The following is a 23,491-nucleotide window of genomic DNA, read 5'->3' as shown; positions in this document are numbered from 1 at the left end:
CTAGTTTGCCCTGAGACAGGGAGAAAGTTTCCATGTTAATGTTGCAGAAATAGAAATAGAACGAAAAATATTAAGGCCAAAAGACTTTTTCCCACCCAATGAATCCCCAAATTGATGTTTGGTAAATATTAAAAACCCGAGCTCATTTTAAGAGTCAGTTAGGTTCATGAATAAATTCATTATTTAATTGATAATATATTAAAAATAATAAAATTTTATTCATTTTTTTAATTTATAAAATTAATAATTTTTTTGAATTAAATTTTAAAAAGTTATATTTTTTTTCAATTAGATTTCCATTTCTTCAACCTCTTTCTCTCTGATGATCACAATGACAGTTCTCTAGACCTTTCTTTACAATAATATTTTAGTCTCTAGACAACAACAATTTCTTTTTGCTAAAGACAAAAATGTTAGATAATACGTTGTTTGGAGAAGGGGTAGAAAGGAGTCCAATCATCGAAGGAATTTCAATGGAAAACCTTAAACCTATCAAGAAAAGATGTACCTTTTCAAAGTTTAATCATGAAAAAAATTATTATTTTTCTAAACCAAATAGAAAAATAAGATAAAATTTTATTATTTTTAATATATTATTAATAAAATGATGATTTTACTTATAAAACTAATTAATTTTAATAATCTATAAGTGAGAGTTTAAATTTTTAATATTTAATAAATTAGTTAGAGAATTCAACGAACCTTGTGTGGAAAGAATTCTTTTGGACAAATATTAAAGGGCGATAGTTACAACTTGACCTTGATGTCATGTAAAGGCTTTTTGATATTTTGCACACACCGAATTACAGTCCTTTCGAAGTAGTATCTAACTGCCTCTAGGTTTTTGCATTTACGTAAATAATAAAAATGGTTAGATACCCATGTAGGAGGCATGTGCAATGTATGAATAACATTGAATTCTAAATCAAGGGCAGGAAGTGTACCTCTAACTCTGGAATTATTAGGCAATTGAAGGAAAAATGAAGAAAACTAAGAAAAATGTGTGAAGTTGAGAAAAAAAGATGAAAATGGTGGAAGGCATTAGATTAAAGAGTGGGAGTGAATGAAACAAGAACCCATTTTTTTTTTAAATTCTATAAATTTCCACGTTTTTTAATGTACATTAAATGATCAAGACACCCTTATTTGCCTTGTCCTTATTTTCATTATATTTGATGGCAGAGACAGTTTTTAACACGGTTTACTAATTTGATATGATATAACATAAACAAATTAAATTAGAGTTAAGTTTTTTCATATAAAATTTATTTTGAATTAATTTAATACAATTTAAAATTAAATTAGATAGTGTTAGATTCATACGAAAATAACCTGATACAATTTAAATATTTTTAAAAAATATTACTTTAATAAAATTTATTAGAGAAAATTATAGAAATATTGAAAGACAATATCAACATTAGTTAAAATCTTTACAAAATATATATAATTGTTATTATTTATATTATTTTTTATTTAAATATTTTATTTTATTATTAAGTTATAGAATGCAATGTAATTAGTCAGATTATTAATATATTTTAAAAAGTGAAAATAATATATAATTTTATATTACTGTAAATCAATTTAAATATTTAAAAATTAGATTAAAATTAAAAAATTTTAATGTGATTTTAATTTGAATGAAATTAAATTTAAAAATAATAAAACCTAAAGTAATATGAGCCAACACGATTTGATGACACCGAAGGTCAGTTATAATATTTGACTACAATCTGTTAATTTCCTTCCCTCTTTAATTAAAGAGTTCACGGTTCAGCTTTCATTATCTTCACTCTTTAGTCTCTCACTCAAGCTTCGTCCGATCCATCAGTCAAACTCAAACACTCTTCTGTGTCCTCCATCGTCTTCCACAATAAATTAATAAAAAGGCCAAACGACTATTTCCCACCCAAGGTATGCTGTAATGACAAATTTCCCCCCTTTAACTATGAAAATACCAAACACCCACCCATGGCCAGTTAAATTTAACAGAACCCTAACGCCTGAAAATTTTATCTCCTTTTGCCCCCCTAAAGTTTGAAAACAAAAATTTCCCCCCAGCCTAAGTTTAAGAAAATGGCAGTTTCACCCTAGGGTTTGGTTTTGAAATCTCCGGCGACCTCTCCGGCTCCGTTGCCGACGGCTTCTCCCTCCCGAAAAATCCTCTCCTTCCGGTGATCGGTTTCCTCCCATTTGGAGGCCCGATCGTCGCCGGAAAAGCGGTGGGAGACGAAGAACTTCGTCAGGGAAGACGAAGTTCTTCGTCTTCCCAGACGAAGACGACGGCTTCGTCTTCGTCTTCCCCGACGAAGTTCTTCGTCTCCCACCGCTTTTTCGGCGACGATCGGGCCTCCAAATGGGAGGAAACCGATCACCGGAAGGAGAAGATTCTTCGGGAGGGAGAAGCCATCGGCAACGGAGCCGGAGAGGTCGCCGGAGATTTCAAAACCAAACCCTAGGGTGAAACTGCCATTTTCTTAAACTTAGGCTGGGGGGAAATTTTTGTTTTCAAACTTTAGGGGGGCAAAAGGAAATTATATTTTAGTTTATTTTTTAATATTATAGAGAAAATGACAATTTTACCCTTAACCCCGTTACTTTTAACTGACCATGGGTGGGTGTTTGGTATTTCCATAGTTAAAGGGGGGAAACTTGTCATTACAGCATAGCTTGGGTGGGAAATAGTCGTTTGGCCTAATAAAAATGGAAGGTCAGATTTGCGTGGTGGCAGGTTATGGGTTGGGCCATCTCCACCCATGCATGGAGCTCTGCAAGCATATTTCTTCCATGATTTACCATACTACCCTCCTTTTTCCTTCTATTTTCGCTTCTGCCATTCCCCCCTCATTCTTGCAACGGCCCCGCTCCCAAATAGTTCAGCTTACCTCCTCTGGCCGACCCATGCCTGGATCCGACCCACTACGCCAGCCGTGTGCTGAGGATCTCGAGACGCACCTACTAAACTGCTTAGAGAATCCCGACTTGCCCACGCCTCTATGCGCAATCGTTGATTTCCAAATGGGCTGGACCAAAGCCCTTTTTTCAAAATTCAATATACCGGTTATCAGTCTTTTTACTTTCGGTGCATGTGCTGCCGCCATGGAGTGGGGCGCGTGGAAGATTCAAGCTTCTAATATCACATCCGGCGAAACTCGGGTCGTTCCGGGGTTACCAGAAGAAATGGCATTAACCTACTCGGATCTTAAACGAAAACCCGGTGGTCCGCCAAAACCCGGTGATATGCCACGGTGGGTTCCAGGAATTGAAGGATCAATCGCATTGATGTTCAACACGTGTGATGATATTGACGGTCCCTTTATTAAGTACATAGGCGATCAGATGGGTTTGCCAGCTTGGGGTGTAGGACCACTACTGCCTGAACAGTATTGGAAATCCTCTGAACCGTTGATCCGTGACCGAGAGATAGGAGAACAAAAGCGCCAGTCGAGTTTGACAGATCAGAATGTGATCCAGTGGCTGGATTCGAAGCCACATGGATCGGTTACATACGTTGCGTTTGGCAGTGAAGTCGGTCCCACCACGGAAGAATATCAACAATTGGCCGGTGCGTTAGAAGAATCGACCCGACCGTTCATTTGGGTCATACAACCTGGGTCGGAAGCACACATTCCTCAGGGTTTAGATGATAGAGTCGGTAATAGGGGTTTGATTATATACGGTTGGGCACCACAGTTAATGATTCTGAGCCACGAATCAACGGGTGGATTTTTATCACATTGTGGATGGAATTCAACGATGGAGGCAATCGGACGTGGGATCCCATTTTTGGCTTGGCCAATCAGGGGTGACCAGTTTTTTAATGCCAAGTTGGTGGTGAGTCATCTTAAGATTGGTTATATAGTTGCCGATGATTTATCAGAGATGGTTAAGAAAGATGATATAGTAAAGGGTATTGAGAGTGTGATGGGTGACGAGGAGATGAAAAAACGAGCAGAGATTTTAAGTGGCAAGTTTGAGCATGGCTTTCCAGCGACGTCAGTGGCTGCATTGGAAGCTTTTAGTGAATTTATTAGCAAAATGTAACTTGAAGTGCCATTTAATAATGAATAAATGATTGTATCAAGTTCTCTGGTTAAAATATGAGGCAGTAGAAATATGTTATCTGGTAATAATTTCTGTTACAACCATGCAATGTAATAGAGAATATGACTGGAAAATATCATGTCATAACGAAAAACAGGTTTCTAAAGTATGAAAGTCAGATTAGGTCAATGCCTGAAGGATCAAACATGAGAAGATGAGTCAAGAAAGAGGCACTTGACTTGTTGAAGAACTTCATTTCTTCGTTTTGAGGCTCAAAGATCTTTTGGTAATACCAATCGAAAGTTCGAAACTGCTAAATGTACAAAATCCAATTTGACATTAACCCGAATTTAAAAGAAATTACTTGAAATCAATAAATTCAAATTCAGATTCGATTATAAAATAATTTTATTTATTTAATTTGAATTTAAATATTTAAATCAAATTAAACTTAATTAATTTTATAAAAATAAATTTAACCTGTGATATTAATTCAACTTATTTATCTGAATTGAAGCAAATGCCAATAACAGATTTCAGAACGTCGTCCATCCATTCTGTAAATACAGTAGAGTCCACCGCACTGAATAATTCCATCAACGTTTAACTACCTCACGTGATAATCACACTACAGCTATAAATTCCATTTTTTGGCGCCCAATTCACTTCTAGCTCTCCACTTGAAAAACTCCAAATTTCAGAAAGAGAAAGTAACTGACAGACAGAGATCAAATTCTTAAGGTTTTGTTTATAAAATCTACAGTCGATTTTGAAAATGCAGAAGCTAGGGTTTCAAAGCATTAAGAGCTTGGATCAGCTGAAATCTCTATCTGGAACCGCTAGGACCTTCGCTATCTCTTCGCGTCCTTCTTCAGATTCAATTACATCAGGAAGTTTCTCGAATTTGAAGCTCACTGCAGGTTTTTTTTATTGCTTAATTATGGTTTTTGGTTGTTGAAAGATCGAGTAGTTCAAGCAATTTTGATGTGTTATTGTTGTTGCTTTGTTCGATTGCAGAAAAATTGGTCAAAGAGCAAGCTTCGGTGAAAACTGATCTGGAAATGGCGGTAACAAATATGCGTATCCTTTTTTAATCTTCTTGTATAAAATTTTCAAAGGAATTGATGTATACGAATCAGTGTACTACTGTGCATCAATTCAACGTATGTTTTTATTACTTCTACACAATATAAATACATAATTAATCTTATTTCATTGTATACGTTTTTTCGCTTGACTTTATTAGATATCGACTTTATTATTGACAAATGTCTGCAAAACCTAGATGACTTGAAATTAAATGGTAATTTGATAATCAAAATTTAATAAATGCAGAACTCTAAACTAAAGAAATCACTGGAGCATATCCATGAATTGGAGGAAAAGTTGCAGAATGCATTCAATGAGAATGCTAAGCTTAAAGTAAAGCAGAAAGAAGATGAGAAGCTCTGGAAAGGACTGGAGTCTAAATTCTCTTCAACCCAAACTCTGTGTGATCAACTCACTGAGACTTTACAACACTTAGCTGGTCAAGTTCAGAATGGTAGGTATTTTGCGGGTCACTGAATTATTTCATCTTTCTTGTAAATTATGTTTGTGATTGTTTTTTATTTTCTTCAACAGCTGAAAAAGACAAGGAGTTTTTCGAAGAAAAATTATCTGCAAGCATGAAATCTATTGACATCTTGAAACAACATATTGATGGGTTATCTCTGAAATTAGGATCTGCAGAGGAACTAATCAGAGATCGTAAGATGTACCTTCCATTTTTCTTTTCAACTGTCCAGTCTTCATATTGAAGATCAATTTGAATTGCGCACATCTGGTTTAACATTACTAGTTTTATGGATATGGAAATAGTGGTTTATTACATCCCTGTTTGAAATGAAGTTGAAGATTTTGATTTTTCCGTGCTTTCATTTGCTATTCTGTAAACATTCTCATGTAGGCGAGAAGGAAATAAGGGAGCTGAAAATTGAGGGACAGGAAAAGGATAAGCTTTACAGAGATGAACAATGCAGAACAGCGAACATCATAGAGGAGAAAGGTTAGCATCTTGCTTATCTTAGTTTGTAGGTTTCATCTGTCGTGTGATTTGCGAAAGGCTGATAATTTGCTTTGGTTAATTACCATACTGGTTATTTGTATTATATCTGTGGGTAGAGGATGCTAAGGTGAGAAATTTCGATTCCAATTTTTGTAGAACTACTTTGTTGCTTTATTACAGTTTCATATGATTCTAGGATTTGTAATTTAGGGAATATATGAACTTTATGCCTAACATTGCATGCATTATGATCTAGTTGATGCTGCACAAGTAAAAGATGAGCATGGGGTATATGCCTTCTTGTTGGTCCCTCAGCATCTAGGATTAGCCTTTGAAGATGTGCGTTCTTGCTGTTTGATTTAAAATTTGACGTTATTTACTAGTTCTTATCTAGGGAGGCAGAAAAGATAAATGTATTCAGCGGCTTCTGTACCTGTTTTTATTTTATTGCAACGTGTTATTGATTTCAGTTATAATTCCTAAGAGAGGCATTCCTCCATGACAATTTTTTTCTTACGTGCAGATGCTGTGATAATGAAGTTTGAAGAGTTTGGAGCTGCCAATAAACTGGAAATAGAGAGTTTGAATTCTAAATTAGGAGAGTTGCATCTTGAGTTAAGATCAAAGGAAGATAAAATTGAACTTTTGATAGTCACTCAAGATAAGTTGGAAAAAGAGAAGGGTGAACTTCACATGAGCAAGGATGTCTTAGAGAAGAAGCTAGTTATATCACTGCAGGAAGTAAAAGATCTTGAAGGTTTTCTTCATGTATCAGCTGGACAGTTGGTTGAATTAGACAAACAAAGTTTGACTTTCATAGAAAAATTTTATCAGCTGAACTCCCTTTATGATTCTTTTCATAAGTTGATCCAAGAGGAAAGAGACCTTGCTGGTAAGCAGGCTCAAAGGCAATATGACCAACTTCATGATGGGTTCTTGTGCATAACATCTGAAAAAGATGCTTTACAGTTAGTGAACCAGGGGTTGGAGAATAAGATAATTGAACTTCAGAAATCCCACGAATCTGTTATGGTGCAGCTTTCAGTGGAATGCCAGGTAGCTAAAGAGAAAATTCAGAGGTTGGAGACTGAAGCAGAAGCTCTGATATCAAAGAAGATTGAAACAGAGTCGTTGGTCTCCAAAATGGAAAAGGAAATCAACACATTGTCAGAAAGTTCTAGATCATCTGAGAATAAAATGGTCTGCAAGTTGTTCTCACTCACATATGCTGTATTATCATGCCATATGATTGTTCTGAATATATTTTCATATATCTTGCAGCAAGATTTATTGATGAAAATTTCATCAATTGAATCAGAGAACAACTGTTATACAGATGAATTACAGGCAGAAATACAGAAAAAAGAAGTGGAAATAGTTAATTTGCAACAGGAGAGTAAAAAAAGGGATCTGCATGTAGATTCTTTGGAGAAACAAGTTGGCCAACTTCAGAATATGCTGGAGGAGAAGGAACAGCTTTTATTGCAATACAGGGATGGAGAAAAGAAGCTAAAAGATCAAATTACAGAGGTTCTGAAATTACCTAGAGCACATAAAAATTGAGGAGTTCTCTCAACATTTGTATTTTTTAAAGTCCTGTATATTAAATTTTGCAGAATCTAGATTTGCTCACTGCCGCTGACAGTAAACTAGCAGAAGCTAAGAAGCAATATGATCTTATGCTAGAGAGCAAACAGTTGGAGCTATCAAGGCACTTGAAAGAAATATCTCAAAGGAATGATCAGGTGGTTTCTCATACAATTTGTCTTCTATAGATTATCTGTAACTTACAAAAAATTTTTGATTTTGGCATGCACACATAGATTGACATTGCTTGGAGTTTAATCAGGCAATTAATGACATCCGGAGGAAGTACGAGGTGGAGAAACAGGATATTGTTAATATGGAAAAAGAAAAGGTTTGCTTGTGATTATCAACTATTGCAACACTCTTTGCTGTAACTAATGTTTCTCACTCATTCAAATATCCAGGCAGATAGAGCTGTTGAAGAAATGGAAACAAAATTTGACCAAAAACTTGCTGAATGCAAAGAGGAGGCAAAGCTGCAGTTGGTGCATATTCATGAGGAACATGCAGCTCTTGTATGCAAAGAAACTTATGCAAAATCGAACTCCAATTTTTTGTTGCTTGCTTACTGCATATAATTCTTTTTAGTAGCCTGCATTTTGTTATGTTATGTGACTGGGGGTGCAGTGTAGCTTCTAAGTTACCTTATCTCACGATATTTATTTATTTTCCACCGTGGTTGTAATTTATATAATAATCAGAAAACTTATATATTAATACAGAATAGAATTTTGTTCCATATTATTTATAATTTTGTATGATGTGTTCCCCACATTATGCATAACAACCATTGTATGAGCTTGTAACTTTGCTATTAGCCAACTTGCTACACAACTTTTACTATGATTTCTTGTTGAACATGGAGTCACTGATTGACAGGAATTATGAACTTCTAAAAGGCCTGTCCCTGTCACCATATCATTGTTGCACCAGTTCAGAGTGGGAGAATGCTGATTTCCTTAGAACAATGTTTTCATGTTTTTAACTAACTTACCTATGTGTAGATCTTCATTAAAACCTACATACTAAATTTTTATGTCTAGCTCATATTTGGACGAATTGAGTTTTTGTCTGCTTTCTGTAGGTCATTAGAATTCAGCAGGAGCATGATAGGAAGGATATGAATCTCAAAGCTGAACACAATGAAGATTTAAAGCGCATCCAACTTCAAGCTGAAATAGAATTGAGAGAGGTATATGCGACCCCATATTTAAGTTTTAGTTGTTTACATTTATTGTAAAGACTCCATTCCCAAACTAATTGTTTATAATTCAGAAAACCACGTCACTCAGGAATGAACATGAGGTTCAGATGAAAGCTTTAAGGTGTCAGCATGAAGATGAATGCAGAAAGCTTCTAGAAGAGCTGGATCTTCAAAAGTCCAAAGTATTTGTTTCCATACACTGCTATATCTAACTGCCTTATGCATGCCTTGGATTAATTTGCTTGTAAATAATACAACAGGAAGACAGGCAGAGAGCTCTATTGCAACTGCAGTGGAGAGTGATGAGTGATAAACCACAAGACGACCAAGAAGTGAATTCAAAGAAGGTTTCCTTTTTGTTTGATCCCACTCTTTGTTGTGGAAAAAATGCTTTTCTAACTGCTTATGTGCCATCAGTTTATTTTTTTTTAAATTTTATCTCTTACGATGTTTTTAGTCCAAACATATGTCTGTATGTATTTTGATATACATGGTCCAGACATATGGTTGTATGCATTTTGATATCCATACGTATTTTTCACTTGTGTTAATGTGGGAAAATCTGTTTTAATTGTATGGAAATATATATTGCAACACAATAATAAGTTACATGGTAGATGGGAAAACATAACTTACATAGTTCCCTTTGAGGATCTTGAACTTGCAGAACTTCTTGTTGTATCTTTACATAGCAGAATTGGACATGAATGATATTATATTGGAATTTTCTAAAACATTATCTGCTTGGTGCCTTTGTTTTATAGCAGGATTACTCCATTTCATCAATCAAGATGAGAGATACTGGTGTTGGTCAAAGAATAAGTAGGCGTAGTGTCGTACGAGGAGCCAATGAAGAGAAGGTGACACCATCTATTGATCACTTTGATTCCCTTTTGATATTCAGCCTGCCAAGTTACAGTAGCAATTTAAGATTGTCTTTCAATATTTTTTACAGGGTACACCTTTCTTGGATGGGACACAAACACCAGTGTCAAAATTGTTGGAAGATGTAAACACAGGAACCATCATGAGCATGCCGAAGCATCATAAGAAGGTAAATTACTTCTGTTCATTCTTTTCTGAGAAAGTAAGAATTTATGTCATATATGTTGTGATGCCGAAAAAAATTGACGCACCTTGTGGTATGGCAGGTTACTCGTCATGAATATGAAGTTGAAACTTCTAATGGAAGAACAATCACAAAACGAAGAAAAAGTACCGTCATGTTTGAGGTATTGCTTGGTTCTCATAGAGTCCCTTAAAATCTTCATTTATATACAAACAATATTTTTATGTGAGATAGAATGGTCCCTTTTGCTACATATACCTTAAATTTATGATTTAGATGTCGTATATGCTTACATGTATTGCATCAGGATCCAAGGAAACATAAGAAGAGGAACACACCAAAAGCCCGCACCCCAAGAAGTATTGTCACGGTAACCAAAAGCTAAACTATCATTTTCAGATTTAATTTATTTTTTAATCTATTTATTAGGCATAGGTTATATATCCTTACCTTAAATATGTCTGGGACACCTTTTTCCTATAAGCATGATGCTTGGAACTATTTATGCTGTGGTTGAACATAGAGGCTAGAGAACTAGGTGAATCATCTAAGGCATAATCAGATCCTTAAAACAAACTGTTGTCCAAGTCTTCATTGTTCCGGTTCTCAACTCTTGACTTTATGAAAGCTGACAGTATTGTAAAAGCAAAGTAAGTTCCATTCTTGGTTCCTTTTCTTGTTTGAGCCTCTTTTAGGGGGCTTAGAATGTGTCTGGTGCCAAAATCTAATTTCATTCATGATTAGGGTTGTTATAGTCTGCAACTGATTACAAGAATGTCATACTTTTTAAGTATTAATATCTGCAAGAATTATTAGTAAATTATGGACACAATTTTGCTCTGTTTTGCGTAATGCTAACTCATCCTAAATGATAAACAAAAGTTTGTATCTCAACTTTTGCATCTTGAGTGATGCAACTTTAATTATGATTTCCAAGTGAATTAATGTTAATATGATATATGATATGGTAGCACTTTATCAATGTTACATCACTTGAGGTACAACGGTTGAGATATAAGCTTGAGATGTGTAGCATTAAGATGAGTACTTTACTCATGTATAGTAAATTTGTTAGAAGAAAATGGTAAACTAGAATCTCTTTTGAAAAGAATTGCAAACATTTAACTTAGAGTTTGGATCGACTAATTCATATGGTGGGGATTTATTATTTCTGGATATTGGATAAGCATTTAAGTTGGAATCACAAGCCTTTTTTCTCAGTTCTGCCCGTTCAAAGTTCATCATGTACTTAAATTTCTTATGCAGGGATTCAAGGGAGGGGCTAATCCACATCCTTCCAACATAGGCGATTTGTTTTCAGAAGGGTCTCTGAATCCATATGCAGATGACCCCTATGCATTTGATTAGAGGTAAATTCAACTAATCACTTGAACCATGGACTTGTAGGCTCAAGTGTTGTTTATGCACCATTATCAGCTACATTTCTGCTGCTTTTCTAAAACCAGATACTTTCTGCTTGAGGACTTGCAGGCTTTTCAAACCTTTTATGAGTTTTATTGAGTGAGCACATGAGCCGAGGGTAGTCAGTGTACAAGGACCTTGTCTTGAGAGGGCCTACAAAGGAGGAAATAAAATACGTCCAACCAAAAAAAATTCAAACCTTTAGGAGCTTTATTAAGTGAGCACATGCTGGATTGTTCCTTGAAATATTTTTCTGTATATTCTTGGGTAGGCCGTGAAGAAACAAATGGAAGAACCTGCGAATAAATTTCAGATTTAGATAATAAAGCATAAATAGCTTTCTTATTTTCTTTCTGGTCTTTTGCACGTCTTGCTAATAGCAGGTAAGCAGCTTTTCAAGAATATCATCTGCAATTGTTCCAAGCTTGCGAAAGACTTTATAGTATCCTGATTTGCAGCCCATCCTTTGGTCAATTTTGAACTTGGGCCTTAACCTCTATTGGAAATAAAGGCTCATGGATTATTAGTATAGAGCTTAAGCATCCGTGAAGAAAGTGGAAAATATCGTGACTGTAAAAGTGTTACTCCATTGTATCTTTATTTGATTTCACAATCTATGGCAAATGCCCGTTATAGTCGTAGGGTTGAGTTTATCTCATTTCTGAGACTTATTCAGCTTAATCAAAACAATGACAGTTCTCTTCTGTTTCCTTTATCTAGATGGCAAGTGGGCAATCCAAGAAAGTGGAAGTGCAACTTGCCATCTCTGATCTCCATCCGTACCCTGTTCTCCTGTCAACGAAACCCTTGATAACACAAACTTGAGTTTTATAATATAAAACCTTTAGTTTGGAGTTTGAAATGAAGCTTTTTATGTCAAACTCTTTTTGAACTTAATTGAACTGAACCTATAATTGAAATCAAGTTAACTTTATTCAAATTCAACCTATCCGAATAACCAAAACACAATTTCACGCCATCAACTAGTTTCAAACACATAAACAATCAAAACACCAAAAATTAAATGACATAAAAAAAAGCTATAAATATTTTATTATCCAATCTGGCCATCAAGAGTATATATGATATATGATTTGAAATTCTAGTCAAATTATTGAGAGAACAGATAATATTATGTGATATAAGTTACAAGATAAATTTTGTTTAAAATCTAGTATATGAAAAGTTATAAAATTATTTGATATTTTATGTATTGTTTTATATGTTAAAATATCTCTCTTAATTTAATATTTTTATCAATATCCTAATTAAATGTTTTTACATATATATGTCACATTTAGTTTCTGTTAACTGTGTTGACAACTCACTCTTCGACTTTAACTTTGTGTATACTAGAGATGTTATAAAAGATGAGGGACTGTTAGTTTTACAGGGAAAGTAATTAATATAGGCAGAAGCATTCCCACTACACCAATCTTGGTAACAAAATTTGAGTTATACCATTTAAGCAAAACTCATGTTTTGCACAAAAAAAAAAAAAAAAAAAACCATTTTCACTATATTACCTCCTCCATCATTTTCCTTTCAACACAACAAACGTTGATCATAGTTAAATTTGAAAGCGTTACTTCTCCTATAAAATCATCACATTCCAAGTAAATATCTTGCCCCCATATCTATGTTTACCAAAAACTTTTATTTGTTTGTGTTGACATTGATAGTTTCAAGCTTTTGATGATAAAATCATATTGGTTTTTGAAAGAATATGATTTTTTTTTTTGTTATTTGGAATTTAAAATAATTACATTACTTGTAAACAAGCAACATTTGTTGTTTTTGTTAAAGTAGAACAATTATTGGTGTTCAAATCGAAGTAAAACAAGAACTACAATTTTCCTAAAAAATGCTATACGTGTGGGTGTGTGCGTGTCTCTATCATCGTTATATATTCATCAATATTTGTCTTTCTACTAAATCTTAGCCCAATCACCAACTCAAATTCAACGAAATTAAATCTGCAGTCCACTCTATTGAGCCTAAACCGGAACTCCTGTCCTGACTCCCCCTTGTTCAGTTGTTGGAAGTGTACTCAGTGCATAAGAACCGCTCTATAGCCATAAATTTCAAGATCCATATAATGCCCAAATCCACGACAACCCTCTTTCTGTCCTGTTGATATGAACTGTCAATGTGTAATGTTTCACACGGTTGGAACCGCAGTTTTTACATTTAATCTGGGAAAATGCCATGCGGTAGTTTATTTCCTCTTCAATTCTGAGATGATTTTCTTAAGAGATGACAAAAGTATCTTTTTTTCTGTCTTAAAATTATTAGTGCTGTCCACCACTAATATCATTTTCCAGACGTAGCTCACTTGTTGCTGTTTCATTCTCGCGTCAAGGTCTTTGTCTTGTTTTGCGTGTCGCGGAGCTACATTTTTTGGAAGTACTTGTCTTCCTTTGCAAGTGGCGATGCTCGGTTGTGACTTTTCCATACCGGTTACGGGGGTGGAACCATGCATCTCCTCTAGGGACGGCAATAGAGAGAGACAAGATAGGGACGAGGACAATGATGGGATGGAGATTGAAGGGATATCAATCTCTGTCTTTAATCCGTTCTCGTTACGAAAATAAAAATGATTTTTTGTCTTCTTTTCACAAAAAAAAAATCTCCTCATTTTCATTAAAAAAAATCTTTTTTTTTTACCATCTAAACATAATACAAATATATTAAATAATAAAATTAAGTAAAATTAAAATCAATCTATTATTTCAAATATTACAAATATAATATATTAACCACTTTAATATGCACAATAAAAATCTAAATAAATTTGAAAAATATAAATAATCTAATACTATAAATATATGTTAGTATTTTAAATAAATATATTAATATAAAGGGACAAGACATGGATGGGGATGGTGGTGGGGTGAGAAAGGGGCAAGGACATGTATTCCCGTCCTTGATTACAAAAATTTTTTTTGTCCTCTTTCTTATTTCGATTAGAGAATCCTTTCTCTGTTAGGATCGAAGTTTCTAAAATCAAATCGAAATTGTCATCTCTAATGTCTTCCAATAGAACCAAACAGCGAACGTAAGCCTCGGGGTTGGCCTTCTGAATCTGAGCGTTTCCGTTGTCGAATCCATTTTGAATTTGATAAATATATTACTTGTGAAGTATGTGTTCGTGTATGTCCTATAGATCTGCCAATTGTTGATTGGAAATGGAGTTTCGGATCGTAAACTCCAAGAATACGTGTGATATGAATAAATTTTGTCACAAATAAAATCTTGCATTTTCATGTTTCAGCTGCATGCGGTCCAGAGTGAAGGTGTCTTTGTGTATTTTTCTTCAGTCCATCTTTATAGTTGAGTTTGATAGAAATGGATATCCATTTTGAAGGTGACAACTGAGTTTATCATATATTCCTGCTTCTGCGTTAACTGTTAGTCCTATTATTCGACGAATTTGCATGAAATATTTTTCTTCACGTTGTTTCAATTTTATTTATTTATTACAATTTTGATTATAGAAACTCCAACTGGCTTATACAGTATAATTTAACAGTTCATCTCGGAGACTGATTGAAAAATTTTTATTTATATTTTGGAAACTCAATGTAAGCTTTAACTGCTTGAATTAGTGCTCTGAAATAAACAATTTCAGCAATTTTCTTTCTTCAATTTTGATTTGCTATTCATTAATCCTGTCTTGGAGCTGCTTTGTTTTTTCTCTTCATTCAACTCAATAAGTCTGCTTTAGCATGAAACTATGGCATGAACACTGTAATTTTGAGTGTGTGCACGAAAAATCCACGACAACCCTCTTTCTGTCCTGTTGATATGAACTGTTAATATATAATGTTTCACACGGTCGGAACCGCAGTTTTTACATTTAATCTGGGCAAATGCCGTGCGGTAGTTTATTTCCTCTTCAATTCTGAGATGATTTTCTTAAGAGATGACAAAAGTATCCTTCTTTCTAAGAATATAAAAATGATATGGAAAGATTATGTTTCTTTTTAACTTCTTTAATGGAAAGATTATATTCTGAACTGGGACCAATGTCTTAAAATTATTAGTGCTGTCCACCACAAATATCATTTTCCAGACGTAGCTCACTTATTGCTGTTTCAATCTCTCTTCAAGGTCTTTGTCTTGTTTTGCGTGTCGCGGAGCTACATTTTTTTGGAAGTACTTGTCTTCCTTTGCAAGTGGCGATGCCCTGGTGTGACTTTTCCATACCGGTTACGGGCCCAAGATGTGATTGAACAATGGAAGAATAAGTGGAACCATGCATGTCTTCTAGGGATGGCAACAGAAAGGGAAAGGCACAGGGACGGGGAGGGGGATGGAGACGAAGATGGGGATGGGGACGTATATTGGGATAGAGACGGAGATAGGGATGTGGACTCGTCCTTGACCTGTTTTCATTACGAAGATGAAAATGATTCTTTGTCTTCTTTTTGTAAAAAAAAAAAATTCTCTCTCCGTCTCTTTTTTGTACTCTTTAAACATAATATAAATATATTAAATAACAAAATTAAGTAAAATTAAAATCAATTAACTATTTTAAATGTCATAAATATAAATATTAACCACTTTAATATGTACAAGAAAAACCTAAATAAATTTGAAAAACATAAATAATCTAATATTATAAAAATATGTTAGTATTTTAAGTAAATATATTAATATAAAATGATAGGATAGGGACAGAGACAGGGGTGGGGCGAGAAAGGGGTAGGAACACATATATCCTCATTCCCAATTACAGAGTTTTTTTTATCTCCTTTTCTATTTCTATTGGAGAATCCCTTTTTTATTAGGGTTGAGATCTCTAAAATCATATTGAAATTGTCATCTCTAATATCTTCTAATAGAACCAAACAGTGACCGTAAACCTCGGGGTTGGCCTTCTGAATCAGAGTTTCGGATTGTAAACTCCAAGAATACGTCTGATATGAATAAATTTTGTCACAAATAAAATCTTGCACTTTCATGTTTCAGCTGCATGCGGTCCAGATTGAAGGTGTCTTGTGTATTTTTCTTCAGTCCATCTTTATAGTTGAGTTTGATAGAAATGGATATCCATTTTGAAGGTGACAACTGAGTTTATCATATATTCCTGCTTCTGCGTTGACTGTTAGTCCTATTATTCGACGAATTTTCATGAAACATTTTTCTTTACGTTGTTTCAATTTTTTTTATTTATTACTATATTGATTATAGAAACTCCAACTGGCTTATAAAATATAATTTAACAGTTCATCTCGGAGACTGATTGAAAAATTTTTAATTATATTTTGGAAACTCAATGTAAGCTTTAACTGCTTGAATTAGTGCGCTGAAATAAAAAATTTCGGCAATTTTGATTCGTTATTCATTAATCTTGTCTTGGAGTTGCTTTGTTTTTTATCTTCATTCAAGTCAATAAGTCTGCTTTAGCATGAAACTATGGCTTGTTACTAGTAGAATCGTGGTTTCTACAGACTTTATGAGTTGAGTTCAATGCTGTAAATAAATAATATAAGTCCATATTTATTTATAAGCATTTATTCCTTGGGAAGAAATATATAAATACCTTATAAACTAGGCAACACTTACTGTGTGGAAGCAGTTGCTTTTACCTCACATTTCCTCTACATGATCCTGACCTTTTACAGCACAATTTATTTGTCCGGATTTAACACTGTAAAGGGCTGTAGAACTGATCTAACATCTGAGAAATCTTGTGCATGGATGGCCTAGATTGTGGATTGACATGTAAGCAAACAGTTGCTAGCTTTACAATGGTCATCACTTGTTCCTCAACTTCAGAAGGAGGAAGTGGAAGTCGTTGGTCCAGAATATCTTTCACCAGCGTGCTTTCATTTGTTAAATGAGACGATAGAGAGGTGATGATATCGCCAGGATGCTTTCCTTTAATCACTTCCACTGCTAACACTCCAAAGCTATACACATCACATTTTTCTGTAACTTTCCTCGTATAAGCCAGCTCTGAAAAATAATATAGTCTGCATCGTTATTATACAAACATTATGTTATATATTAAAATTAGGCAATTCAGGATGAGCTATAGTACCTGGTGCAATGTATCCATATGTGCCAGCAAGTTCAGTCCAATTGGATGAGTCTATCTTCAGCAGCTTAGCAGTGCCGAAATCTGAAACATGAGCCACATATTCCTCATCGAGCAAAATATTGTTGCTTGATATGTCTCGATGAACAACAGGAGGAGAGCAATCATGATGCATGTAAGACAGCGCATGAGCCACGTCCCTAACGATATTCACCCTCCTGCACCAATTCAATTCTTTAGCTGTTTCTTCTTTGCTCAAGATTGTGGCCAAATTACCCTTTTCGAGATACTCATAAACCAAAAATGAGTGTTGTTGGTTTGAACAAAATCCATACAACTTCACAATATTTCGGTGTCGTATCTCTGTTAAAGTTTTTATCTCATTCAAAAACTCTTTCTGATGTGTTATTTCAACATTTGGTGAAGGGTGGAATTTTTTAACAGCTACTATGTTAGCTGATGGCAGCGTGGCCTTGTAAACACTGCCATATCCTCCTTTCCCAATGCAGTACTCAACATCAAAAGCTTTGGTTGAATCCATGATTTCTTTGTATAGAATTCTTCCATCAACAGTTGACACTGAGAAAAGCTCTCCATCCTCCTCACTGCTTTGTTTTGCTGGTTTTTTTTTCCTTCTTTTCTGCAAAATTAAGTAAACCCCGAGTGCAAGTAAAAGAACTCCCAAAAGAGGGAATATAATTGAAAACACCAATTTTTTGACCTCTCCATTTCTATGTTTGTAAGTGACAGGAGGTACGCATGGGGGAAATCCCTGAACATTTCCGCACAATCCCTTGTTCCCTTGTAACATAGTAGCATCTTGAAATGCTTTGCTCTTAGGAATGGCACCCTTCAACTGATTGTAGGACACGTCAACATACAACAGACCCCTCATTTCCTCAAAACTATTCGGAATGGAACCAGTAAGAGAATTGTGGGAGAGATTTAGTTGCTCTAGGCTCTCCAGATGGCTCATTTGCGACGGTATCTCTCCTCTGAGAGAATTATGACTCAAATCTAACTCAGACAAGTGAATTAGCTTCTCGACCTGAACTGGAATTTCTTGGCTAAATTTGTTGTTGCTCAAATTCAGGTAGTGTAGCTTGACTAAGTTTCCTAGATTTTTTGGTATTGCCTGGCTTAATTTGTTTGAGGATAGGTCTAAAGACTCAAGATTAGTCAGTAGCCCAATTTCTGGAGGTATGACACTGGAAAGTTGATTGTCACTGAAGTTGACCTTAATAAGAGTAGTCAACTTTCCTAATGTCTTTGGAATCTTCCCAACTAAATTGTTGGAAGAAAGATCAAGTGAATGTAGCTGAGCTGCATTTCCAATCTCTAGTGGTATGGTCCCAGTGATATTGTTCCTCCCCACGATTAAGGAACTTAAATTTGGACAACTTCCCCATTTAGATGATATTTCTCCATGGAATTTGTTATGACTTATGTCTATGAAGCTTAGCTTTGGATAGATACCGAACTCTGCCGCTAAATCTCCAGTGAGTTGGTTGACTTCAAGACGGACTCTCACCAAGCTTGTGCAATTTTTCAAGCCTTTGGGGATGTTACCTGTGAGATTATTGTTGCTTGCACTAAAGTGTGCAAGTGAACCACCTTGGCAAATGTTGGGTAGAGGACCGGTAAACTGGTTTGTGTCTAGTTCCAGTACTGACAATTTCATGAAATTTCCTATTTCTTGAGGAATGGATCCAGAAAGTTGGTTGTCACGAAGAAACAATACTTTTAAGTTAATTAAATTGCCAAAAGAAGCAGGGAGTGAGCCATTTAATTGGTTTACACCCAAATTTAGAACTGTGAGAGATTTCAAGTTTCCAAGGTCTTCAGGAATGGGACCAGAAAGTAGATTTTCATCGAGACGAAGTGAGGTGAGGTTTGTGAGGCCACCTAATGATGCTGGAATAGAACCAAACAAATTGTTCGTATGAAGGCTGAGATTTTGAAGACGCTTCAAATTTCCTAATTCTTCAGGAATAGGACCAGAAAACAGATTTTCATCGAGACGAAGTGAGGTGAGGTTTGTGAGGCCACCCAATGATGCTGGAATAGAACCAAACAAATTATTTGTATGAAGGCTGAGATTTTGAAGACGTTTCAAATTTTCTAATTCTTCAGGAATGGGACCAGAAAGCAGATTTTCATAGAGACGAAGTGAGGTGAGGTTTGTGAGGCCTCCCAATGATGCCGGAATAGAACCAGACAGATTATTCGTACGAAGGCTGAGACGTTCAAGACACTTCAAATTTCCTAATTCTTCAGGAATGGGACCAGAAAGTTGATTGTGAAAGGCATGCAACACAATAAGCTTTTTAAAATTTCCAAAACTGGAAGGAATGAGGCCTGTAAGATGGTTGGTATCCAAATAAAGTTCGATCAAATTGGTTAGATTTCCCATTTCTACAGGAATAGAACCTGAAAGTGAATTATTGTAAAGATATAACCTAACCAAGTTGCTCAAATCACCAAAAGAAGAAGGAATTTGACCCTCTAGACTATTGCTATAGAAGGCAAGCTCATTAAGAGATCGACACTGACCAATTTTGGGAGGAATTGAGCCATTCAATTGGTTTTCAAAAAGGTATAGGACCTGAAGATTTGTTAGGAGACCAATTTCAGGTAGGATTTTTCCAGAGAACTGATTAGTGGATAGATCAAGGTAAATGAGCTTTGATAGGTTACCAATCTGAGATGGGATAACCCCAGAGAGTGAATTTGCTGCAAGATCAACATATTCAAGATTAGGGAAAGAGGAGGCTGAAAAGTCATACAACGTACCATCTAAACCGAAATTGGTAAGGTTTATTTTGATGACACTTCCAGCTAAATTGCATGAAATTCCAAACCAAGCACACGGGGTTGTGAGTGGCTCAGAGTTGGTGGCATTAGGAGAAAGCAGAGTCCACGAAGTTAACCTAGATTTTGTTTGGTTTTCAAAGCTAGCTTTCCATTTTAGGAGAGCTTTTGCCTCTTCAGTAGCAGAGGCAGAAGCAACAACACACAAGAACTGGACAACAAGGAGAACGGTAAGTAGTTTTTTAAAGCTTAATTTGCTCATGTCTCTTTCTTTTTTGATATTGTGCTGATAATATACGAATTCCCTCCTCTTTTTATAGCCAGCAACTTAGTAGAGGCTAACTCTCCATCCACTCAGCAATTAATACTAAAGACTTCATTTTCTCAGAAGACTTTGGCCTTTGGTCAATTCAGCTAATTTCCTTCTTCAAGGCCATATATGTTGGATCTTTATATTTTAAGTATATAAATGAATATATTTATATGTATCATCACCAAATTCTTTTATCTCTCTCAATCACAGGTGAAGTTTATCGAATTTAATGTGGGAAATTGCAGTCCAACACTTTCCAAGGGTGCCGGAATTTGGAATTGGAACTTGGAAGTTGCATTGGAAGAGTTGATTAGTTGGAGGAGGTAAGAAGCTTGGGATAGGATTTCTTCCTTGCGATCACGCCAACTCGGAAGAAAGATACTTGTTACCTATCTCACCTCCTTTGATTAGAAAGATCGGCTTAAGGCTTGAGATAGAAGAAAGGCACTTTTTGTTGATCTTTGAAGGGACACTGCCTGAGTTGATAATCAATCTATCGCTCAAATTCTTCCATAGCTGATGATCAAATTTATTTGAGCAAAAATTGTTTTCTCAATAATTCATTTTTTTCTGTTTTTGTAAATAGTCATCCAGCCTACTAAAAATCACATCAGCGTGAAAAGAAATGGACAAGTTAGAATCCTCTCTTCTATAAAGTTAATTATAATAAGTTCTAATTAATTCTTACCATTCAGGGCATCAACAAAGAAAGTTTGGACATCAGCTTTCTTTGAAGTTGAAAGGATCAACAGCAAGCATATCATCTTGCACTCAGATTACTCTTACCTAGTAACTGAAACATAATTCACGAAGTGGATAAAAGTTAAGTTAGCATACAAGGGACAAAATGAAAGCACAGAAACTTATGTCAAAGCTATTAAATAAGACACTAGGTTCGATAAAGTGTGTCAAGCTTCAAAATTTTCGTCTGCATGGTATGGCAATTTAGCATAAATTGCCATCAAATCACGCACTGGGCATTACATTCATGAAAAACACAATGCAAATGTGTGTTCTTCCTTCTGGAAGCAGAGACACACAACCCATCAAGCGAAAGAAATATCTATCACATTGTATGTTGCTTCATGCTTCCTACAAAATAATAATACCAACATAAACTACATATGATACCATGAACTCTTTACGAAAATCTGACTTAAGCACATAAACATGAGTCATGAACAACATCTGATATTTTTCATCAGAATTGAACTTTCCTATTGAACTGAAAGGGCAGTTTGAAAACAATAAAATCGAAGGAATAAATTGTTTGACGTGTACCATCATGAATATGAAGTTGAAACTACTAATGGAAAAACAATCACAAAACAAAGAAAAAGTACCAGTATGTTTGAGGTATTGCTTGGTTCTCAAAGAGTCCCTTAAAGTCTTCATTTATATACAAGCAATATTTTTTTGTGAGATAGGATAGTCTCTTTTGCTACATATTCCTTAAATTTATGATTTATATGTCATATATGCTTATATGTATTGCATCAGGATCCAAGGAAACATGGAAGAGGATCATACCAAAAGCCCATACCCCAAGAAGTATTGTCAAGGTAACCAAAAGCTAAACTATCATTTTCGGATTTAATTTCTTTTTTAATCTGTTTATTAGGGATAGGTTATATATCCTTACCTTAAAAATGTCTTGGACCCTTTTTCCTTTAAGCATGATGCTTGGAACTATTTATGCCGTGGTTGAACGTAGATGCAAGAGAACTAGGTGAATCATCTAAGGCATAATCTGGTGCATAAAACAAACTCTTGTCCAAATTTTCATTGTTCCTGTCTCCAACTCTCGACTTTTTAGAAGCTGACGGTACCATAATTGCTAAGTAAGTTCCATTCTTGGTTCCTTTACTTGTTCGAGCCTCTTTCAGGGGGCTTAGAATGTGTGCGGTGCCAAAATCTAATTTTATTCATGAGTGGGGTGGTTATAGTCTGCAACTGATTACAAGAATGTCATACTTATGACAACTAATATTTGCAAGAATTACTAGTTGATTATGGACAAAATTTTGCTCTGTTTTGCACAATGCTGACTCATCCAAAATGATAAAGAAAAGTCTGCACCTCAACTTTTGCATCTTGAGTGATGCGACTTTAATTATGATTTCCAGGTGAATTAACGTTAATATGATATAAGATATGGTAGCACTATATCAATGTTACATCACTAGAGGCACAACAGTTCAAGATATAAGCTTGAGATGGGTAGCATTAAGATGAATACCTTACTCATATATAGTAAATTTGTAGGAAGAAAATGGTAAACTAGAATCTCTTTTGAAAAAGAATTGCAAACATTTAACTTAAAGTTTGGTGATTTATTATTTCTGGATAGCGGACAAAGAAATTAAGTTGGAATCACAAGCTTTTTTTTCTCAATTCTGCTCGTTCAAAGTTCATCATGTACTTAAATTTCTTATGCAGGGATTCAAGGGAGGGGCTAATCCACATCCTTCAAACATAGGCGATTTGTTTTCAGAAGGGTCTTTGAATCCATATGCGGATGGCCCCTATGCATTTGATTAGAGGTAAATTCAATTAATCACTTGAACCGTCGACTTGAAGGCTCAAGTGTTGCTTATGCAAATGGCTGAACCTGCAAATAAAATTCAGATTTAGATAATATATCATAAAGTGATACAAAGAAAAACCGAGTACCAGAAAAAAAAAGTTTTTTTAATTTCTTTCTGGTCTTTTGGACAGCTTGCTGATTGCAGGCATGCAGCTTTTCAAGAATATCATCTGCAATAGTTCCAAGCTTGCGAAAGACTTTATAGTATACTGATTTGCAGCCCGTCCTTTCGTCAATTTTGAACTGGGGCCTTAACCTCCGTTGGAAATAAAGGCTCATGGATTATTAATATAGAGCTTAAGCATCCGTGAAGAAAGTGGAAAATATCGTGACTGTAAAAGTGTTACTCCATAGCATC

At 35.1% G+C, this 23,491-nt stretch overlaps 3 protein-coding genes across 5 annotated transcripts; 2 read left to right on the top strand and 1 right to left on the bottom strand.

Annotated features, from left to right (window-relative positions):
• Positions 1-1,746: 1,746 nt before the first annotated feature.
• LOC123205488 (UDP-glycosyltransferase 73C4-like) lies at positions 1,747-4,087 on the top strand. The gene is made up of 2 exons (XM_044622446.1): positions 1,747-1,882; positions 2,699-4,087. The coding sequence occupies exon 2, from the start codon at positions 2,707-2,709 to the stop codon at positions 4,045-4,047; it is 1,341 nt and encodes a 446-aa protein (XP_044478381.1). The 5' UTR covers positions 1,747-1,882; positions 2,699-2,706; the 3' UTR covers positions 4,048-4,087.
• Positions 4,088-4,662: 575 nt separating this feature from the next.
• LOC123205487 (synaptonemal complex protein 2-like) lies at positions 4,663-12,078 on the top strand. Of its 3 annotated transcripts, none has more exons than XM_044622443.1 (19): positions 4,705-4,967; positions 5,065-5,114; positions 5,383-5,590; positions 5,671-5,796; positions 5,996-6,094; positions 6,618-7,294; positions 7,376-7,624; positions 7,711-7,839; positions 7,944-8,012; positions 8,086-8,196; positions 8,766-8,873; positions 8,957-9,067; positions 9,146-9,232; positions 9,650-9,745; positions 9,841-9,939; positions 10,037-10,117; positions 10,262-10,324; positions 11,221-11,324; positions 11,446-12,078. In XM_044622443.1, the coding sequence occupies exons 1-18, from the start codon at positions 4,823-4,825 to the stop codon at positions 11,320-11,322; spliced, it is 2,610 nt and encodes an 869-aa protein (XP_044478378.1). In that variant the 5' UTR covers positions 4,705-4,822; the 3' UTR covers positions 11,323-11,324; positions 11,446-12,078. The 3 variants fall into 3 exon arrangements, with proteins under 3 accessions (XP_044478380.1, XP_044478378.1, XP_044478379.1); XM_044622444.1 differs by having other exon boundaries at positions 4,707-4,967; positions 9,653-9,745; XM_044622445.1 differs by lacking the exons at positions 8,766-8,873; positions 8,957-9,067; positions 9,146-9,232; ... (4 more) ...; positions 11,221-11,324; positions 11,446-12,078 and having other exon boundaries at positions 4,663-4,967; positions 7,944-8,145.
• A 4,777-nt stretch (positions 12,079-16,855) lies between these two features.
• Positions 16,856-20,495, bottom strand: LOC123205527 (probable leucine-rich repeat receptor-like protein kinase At1g35710). The gene is made up of 2 exons (XM_044622497.1): positions 17,426-20,495; positions 16,856-17,340 (listed from the first exon to the last, which is right to left on the bottom strand). The coding sequence occupies exons 1-2, from the start codon at positions 20,493-20,495 to the stop codon at positions 17,027-17,029; spliced, it is 3,384 nt and encodes a 1,127-aa protein (XP_044478432.1). The 3' UTR covers positions 16,856-17,026.
• Positions 20,496-23,491: the final 2,996 nt, after the last annotated feature.

Source organism: Mangifera indica, unplaced genomic scaffold (assembly GCF_011075055.1).
Source record: "Mangifera indica cultivar Alphonso unplaced genomic scaffold, CATAS_Mindica_2.1 Un_0008, whole genome shotgun sequence".
In the NCBI taxonomy this organism is placed as follows: domain Eukaryota; kingdom Viridiplantae; phylum Streptophyta; class Magnoliopsida; order Sapindales; family Anacardiaceae; genus Mangifera; species Mangifera indica.
This window is presented reverse-complemented; position numbering and strand designations above follow the sequence as displayed.